Here is a 6,821-nt window from a genome sequence, read left to right on the forward strand (position 1 = left end):
GATGTGGAAAGGAAAAGGCGGGTACAAGTGGTCAAAGACTCTTTCTTTGAGACAAGGTGAGAAGCACTGTCGTCCAGGAGAAGGTCGGAGTAGAAGCGCTGCTCCTCAACATTGAGAAGAAACAGATGAGGTGGCTCTGGCATCTGGTCAGGGTGCCTTCCGGATGCCTCCCTCCCTGCTCAGGGGAAGACCCAGGACAAGTTGGAGAGACTTTCATTGTTCTCTATACTGCTCTCCTTCATTCATATCACATTCACAACTAAACAAACCCAAATCAGTGGTATTGCACATTCACATGACCTGGGATGGTTGGAAATAATATTGCCAGATGTGCAATAATTATCATTTTATATGATCATTTACATTTACGATGTATGATTTATAATTGGATAAGGTAGGGTAATTTGAGCCTTTTAACACATAGTTGTTATTATTATAATCCTGCACTGTAAATGTTAATGATACGGGAGCTTGAGTAATTATTATGGAAATTATTATATATCAGTGACATAAAGGTACAATTCCATTAAAAGTCATATTATACGTTGCCTGTGGCCGTATTTTACTGTAACAGATGGTCCTGAGCAACGTGAAATCGATACAATATTCAACAATTTCAACAATATTCCTGAAAATACGACAAATTTAAGCTTCTGGTACGAGCATTTATCATTGTCCCATCTGGTAATGCTGCTTTCAGCCAATGGCGGATGCTGTGTGGGGAGGAAGGGCGGGGTTTGACCACGTGATCGGTGGGCGTGTTACGTGTTGTCTTTTCCCCTCATTCGTTGCGACGTTTTATTAGAGTTGCAAGATGGCGACGGTGCATCTGAGAATCGGAGACCTAGTGTGGTAAGATCACCTTTTAAACGTTGAAACGTGAATCTTTTCTACGTACTTACATCTGCGCTCGTCAGCGTGGTGTCGTTTTAAGTGTATGTGTGATCAGAGGTGGAAAGTATTAGCACGAGGCCAAATGTAATTCCTAAAAGTGATGGCCTCAACAACCCAAACAAATTGTTAGCCAAGCTGTGGCTAGCCTGTTTGCTAGCACGTTCGGAGAAACGGAAAGGTGTTCACATCACTGAGTTTTTAATAGTTTTTTGTGGCTACAAGTCAATCATTGGGAGCACATCGTGCCTTTTGCCAACTCTTCGTCAAAAGCAAGTGGACGGATCGTGTCGTTTACTGCTTTTTAGAGCAGCGGAAATGTAGGTTAGTTAGCACGGGGGTGTTAACTCTTCTCACTCGGGAATATGTCGCACTTTGATCGTGTGTTGCTCTCCCCTTTTCACCACACGGACTCTGTTATTTTTGGGACGGTAAATGCTAAAATAACCCAACTCTTGTTACATGCTAACGTTGGCCTGATATCACTTGTTTGCGTTCGCTCAGAATTGTCAGTTTTGCAGAAATACATCCAAAATTTTCTCACGCAAGACTCGTTTAATGCTGTATTTCCAGACTTATCTCATCTTCTTGCCTTCGCTCTTTGATTTAAAAACATGGCTAATTAACAGAAAACACGCCAGAGCTTCTAACGACACTGAAGTTGGCTTCCAATTATGCACTTTTAAGGGTAATATATGGTGGAATTGAGGCATGGGTGTTTGTCTTTTTAAACTATTATAAATGTGAAAACCTTTTACGTAAGACATACCTGACACTCACTATTGTATTTGTAAAACTCGAGTTTGATTTGTGAAAATGCAAGGAGGGCACACTGAGATGCACCTATTCCATGTTAGACCTGGTCCACTAAACCAGTATTGGGGTGCTCCGTGACAATGTTTACAAAACAATAAGCTGAATGCTCATCTCGTTTCAGGGGAAAACTTGGCCGCTATCCACCATGGCCAGGAAAGGTATGTGATGATGAAACATACGGCTTCAATGAAAAGTAATGTTTGTCTAAAAATGTGTTTTTTTTTGTGACATTACAGATTGTGAGCCCTCCCAAGGATCTGAAAAAGCCAAGAGGCAAAAAATGCCATTTTGTGAAATTCTTTGGAACAGAAGACCAGTAAGTCAAAACGGAAGTCGGCGTGACAGGACTCACCTTTTCCTTCTTGACCAAAACACAATCAACATTTTGTGTTCCAGTGCTTGGATTAAAGTGGAACAACTGAAACCCTACCATGCCCACAAGGAAGAGATGATCAAGATCAATAAAGGCAAGCGCTTCCAGCAGGCCGTGGACGCCGTGGAAGACTTCCTTAAAAAGTCCAAGGGCAAAGAACAGGTGAGGGTACCCCATCCAGCACACACAAACCTCTTCCGCCATGTTTGAAAGGTTTTGTCAGAGACGTATATGTGTGTGTATACTGTATATGCAGAACTCTGAGGGTAAGGGAGACTCAAAAGGAAAGAAGACCCCCAACAAACCACTGAAGATACTGGATGAGGATGATGAGGACCTCAGTGCCTTGAGAGATCCATCGGAGAAGGTGAGTGAGACTGTTTTTTTTGACTACCTTTTAAGGCAAGAAAAAACATCTCTGTGGCGACTGTCAATCATTGGTCAAGGAGGAGACTGGAGACTTCCAGCACAAGTGCACACCAACACGACAAGCTGCAACCATTTCATGCATGTTTACATACGCTCACCATAGCATCAGTTTCACCATCATTCTTTTTCTAGGCTGCAATCATTACACAATGCACATCTTCAATCGCTTTTAAAAAGTAGGACATTTACAGGCTCAAATCCATACTCCACATCAGGGGGATTAACCGGTTTTCACTGTGGGCCACATGGCTGGTACCCCCTTGGAATTATCAGACCACATCCATACTGTGTTTCATTCTTATCATTTTCATCTTCTGGTCCTTTAGCAATATACGTGGAACCTTTTGAAACAAGTACACAGAACTTTTCAAATTGACAGACATCCTCACATGGTGGTAGCCCTCTGAGGGGCAACAAACCTCCTGTATGGCCCACGGTGACACCCCTGGTCTATATCCTGCTACACCAGCTACAAAACATGGAAGCAGCCCCCTTGACCCCCTGGTCCCCCTTGGAGCTGAAGGGAATCAGTCCAAATTCATCCTTTTTGTTTAAAAGGTGAATGTGTGTCTCTCTCCTCCTCAAAGGACTTAACTGACTCTGACCCCGAGCCGTCCACTATTGAGAGGCTGGGGGCTGGACCTGGATTCAAATGGGAAAGCAGTGTAGGTGAACCCCAACCCCACCCTGACCCACCCCCCCAAAACTCCCCCACCAAGCTTGCCTTGCCTTGTTCTTCTTCTACCTGCCCCTTAACCCTTTTGCTTTCCTGAGCGTGACTATGCAGACCTTTCCCTTCTGACCTTCTGGTGCTTGCACTTGACCACTGACTGTCTTGGATGCTTGGTTTGGTTGGAGGTTAGCTTCTCTGTGTGTGTGTGTGTGTGTGTGTGAAGACTTTTAAAGGCCTGATTTGGTTTCAGGAAAATGATTTCTTTTCCTTGTAGCTTAAACAGTCGTCCCTCGCCGCTTTGCACCGCCCTCCATAGTCAACCATGAAACAGCCGTTATTGATTTCTTCTGTATTTTTGAAAATCTGCGATACAGTGCGGGACGACTGTATTCCACTTTGGAATCAAATGGTTGCATATGTGGAGCTGCTGTAGATCTCCACCCTGTGGCCAGTTGTGTGTGTGTGTGTGTGCGTGTGTGTGAATGGTGTATATGACGACGAAGGTTGTTGCATCGAAGTGACGTGTGATGATTTGCACGCTACTTGAAGCACTGGCGAGCTAAGCTTTCTGGTTTCCGCCACCCGTTCTTGCACAGTCTGATTGAGAAACACTTCTCTAAATCGACAATTTTGGAATTTGCTTCCACTGTCGTGTTTTCTACAGTTGCTCTCTGGATGATTCAACCCACCACTGGAAGAGTAAAAGTGAGCATTGTAATACTAAATGCGTTTGGAGTACTAGTTGCTGTTTTTCAAAGTACTGCAGGTGATGGTTACATTTCCAGTGAGGGTTGAATGGTTTGAGTGCAGCTGTAATAGTTTGCTATCTGCAGTAGTTGGATGTTGACTGCCAAGGGAAACTGGCAGACCTAGAGTGGTGACAGTGGAATAAATAAGGCCGTGATTGTGTTGCGTGCTGAACCCTTCCCTTCCATGTTCTGTTGCAGCCTGTCAAGGATGACCCACATTTCCACCACTTCTTGCTTAGCCAGTCTGAGAAGGTATGCTCGCACATCAGCTCGTCATGCATCTCCCCTTCAAACCATTCTTTGACTCCACGTGTGACATGTCATTTGTATTTGCGCTAACCCTACCATAGCATGTCCTTTAATGACCTTGTGATGATGGATTGTTGTACTTTGTGTTTTCTCAGCCCGCCCCGTCCATGGAACCAATAAGCAAGCGCCTAAAAATTATTGAGGAGGTATGGTCAAGTGCATCTTGAGAAATCATGTCAAGTGTAGACGCGTACTTTTCAGCCAGTGTACAAATGGAAGCGGTGTTTCTTTGTATGTTTGTAGGACACGGCATCCACATCCATTCAGGCTGCAGACAGCACAGCAATCAATGGCAGCATCACACCCACAGATAAAAGGTATCTAACACACACACTCATGGCAGACGTACTGCCATGTGCCTAATCATCATCCAAGCCAAACAGTCCTGGAAAACCAGAAGTTACCAAGGAAAGGTTAGGTCAGATGTCCACCTGGATGGCTTTCATGCAGCCGCTCGCCATCACAGTAGGACACATTTCAGACTCATGCCATGGTGGTTTCCTTCATGAGCTCCTTTCCTCAAATTCAAAATCATTCAAATCACGAGCTTTATTGAGCAGCTGGAAAGGAAAGCTGCAGTGTCTGAGTTTTGACACCGCTGCTTGATTGGTACGTTGGTGTTGGCTCCAGCTCAGCGTTGAAAGTGGATAGCAGGTTGGACATGCAAATATCATGACATGACTGTGGAAAAAGTAGGAAAAGGCAAACATAGGAATGCAATCGCAAATTTGGAAATGGAAGACGTTATGTTTAGCATCCCTACAGTGTACACACTTGGTTAGAATTTAGAGTGTTTTCATGACGTCCTGTTTCTGTCTTTGCCTCCAGGATAGGCTTCCTGGGTCTGGGGCTGATGGGGAGCGGTATCGTTTCCAACTTGTTGAAAATGGGTCATGTAGTCACCGTGTGGAACCGCACTGCAGAAAAGGTAGGAAAAGCCTGACATGCTCTAGTCCCATATAGCGTAGATTAGGAGAGAGGGGAAGGGAATGAATTGTGAGGGCAAACATGGCTCCCTGTGTGCTATCAACCATTGGCTTAGATAGATTTAGTTGAAAAGGGATGCTTTTGTGTTTTCTTGGTCCAGTGTGACCTGTTCATCCAAGAAGGTGCGCGGTTGGGTCGGACTCCTGCTGAGGTCGCCTCAATGTGCGATATCACCTTCTCCTGTGTGTCGGACCCAAAGGCTGCCAGAGATGTGAGTGTCAGAGTGGGTGATGTCTGTGTTTTGTCTGTAAAGTCGGTTAACACGTCTGGGTGTCTGCTGATTCAGTTGGTCCTGGGTCCCAGCGGGGTGCTGCAGGGAATCCGGCCGGGCAAGTGCTACGTGGAGATGAGTACTGTTGATCCAGAGACCATCACAGAACTCTCACAGGTGTGTGAGAGTTCATACACGTCCCTGCCACATGTTCACTCGAATTGCTATTCAATTTAGCAAATGTCCTGCCATCATTGTCGTATGCATCAATGATCAGGTGATCACATCAAGAGGTGGGCGTTTCCTGGAGGCACCGGTGGCAGGAAGCCAGCAGCTGTCCAACGATGGGATGTTGGTCATCCTGGCGGCGGGCGACAGAACGGTTTATGCCGACTGCAGCAGCTGCTTTCAGGCCATGGGCAAGACATCCTTCTTCTTGGGTATGTGGCGTGTTCAAGCATGCCTTAACACACCTCAACATTGCCATTGTTGGGTTTCACCCCCCTACTAACTACCAGTGTGGGGCACAGCATCGCCTGAAGGGCTGACAGTCAAGTCTCATTGTTTTCCTTCAAGGGGAAGCAGGGAATGCAGCAAGGATGATGCTCATCCTCAACATGGTGCAGGGCAGCTTCATGGCCACCATCGCAGAAGGCCTCACCCTGGCCCAGGCCACTGGCCAATCACAGCAGACCTTCCTGGACATCCTGTGCCAGGGCCAGATGGCCAGCACCTTTGTGGACCAGAAATGCCAAAGTAAGTCAAATATATCAGATGACAAAAAAACGATGGTGACTACTTAGTTTGTAAAATGTGCTAGGATTGTGTGTGTGATGTTTTTCGGGTGTGCAGATATTTTACAGGGCAACTTCAAGCCAGACTACTATTTGAAGCACATTCAGAAAGACTTGAGGCTAGCCATCTCCATGGGCGACACGGCCAACCATCCAACCCCAATGGCTGCCGCTGCTAACGAGGTACCTACATAGTGGGGGTTTATTGCCCTCTATGTATTTTGTGTGTGTACATGTGTGGTACAGTATTTGAGTGCATGGTGTTTCTCGGGGTGCAGGTGTACAAACGGGCCAAGGCGTTGGACCAGTCGGACAACGACATCTCTGCAGTCTACAGAGCCTACATTCATTAGCTTGAGGTGTGGCGACCTCGCTCTTGCATCTTTCATTCTTTTTCCTCCCTCTTGATGTAACACCTTTTTATATTTGGAATTCTTTTATTTGATGGAGGTTTTATTTTATTTTATTTTTGGTTCCAGTTTTTGCACCTGCTGTGTTAGCCGCCCACTGTGGCGGGCTTGTCCTTCTTTTATGATAGGAAAGATTGCACTGACTTAACGTAACGGAGGGGAGGTGATTCTGCTCGTCT

At 45.7% G+C, this 6,821-nt stretch overlaps 1 protein-coding gene across 3 annotated transcripts; it reads left to right on the plus strand.

Moving 5' to 3' along the window:
* The first annotated feature begins 761 nt into the window (after positions 1 to 761).
* Positions 762 to 6,818, plus strand: glyr1 (glyoxylate reductase 1 homolog (Arabidopsis)). Of its 3 annotated transcripts, XM_058048117.1 has the most exons (16): positions 762 to 852; positions 1,829 to 1,865; positions 1,944 to 2,023; positions 2,104 to 2,242; positions 2,337 to 2,447; positions 3,097 to 3,174; positions 4,130 to 4,183; positions 4,336 to 4,386; positions 4,484 to 4,557; positions 5,069 to 5,168; positions 5,328 to 5,438; positions 5,514 to 5,615; positions 5,716 to 5,878; positions 6,015 to 6,194; positions 6,291 to 6,415; positions 6,511 to 6,818. In XM_058048117.1, exons 1-16 carry the CDS (start codon positions 815 to 817, stop codon positions 6,583 to 6,585), a joined length of 1,518 nt encoding a protein of 505 aa, XP_057904100.1. In that variant the 5' UTR covers positions 762 to 814; the 3' UTR covers positions 6,586 to 6,818. The 3 variants fall into 3 exon arrangements, with proteins under 3 accessions (XP_057904100.1, XP_057904101.1, XP_057904102.1); XM_058048118.1 differs by lacking the exon at positions 3,097 to 3,174; XM_058048119.1 differs by lacking the exons at positions 3,097 to 3,174; positions 4,130 to 4,183.
* The last annotated feature ends 3 nt before the right edge of the window (positions 6,819 to 6,821 follow it).

Source organism: Doryrhamphus excisus, chromosome 15 (genome assembly GCF_030265055.1).
Source record: "Doryrhamphus excisus isolate RoL2022-K1 chromosome 15, RoL_Dexc_1.0, whole genome shotgun sequence".
Classification (NCBI taxonomy): domain Eukaryota; kingdom Metazoa; phylum Chordata; class Actinopteri; order Syngnathiformes; family Syngnathidae; genus Doryrhamphus; species Doryrhamphus excisus.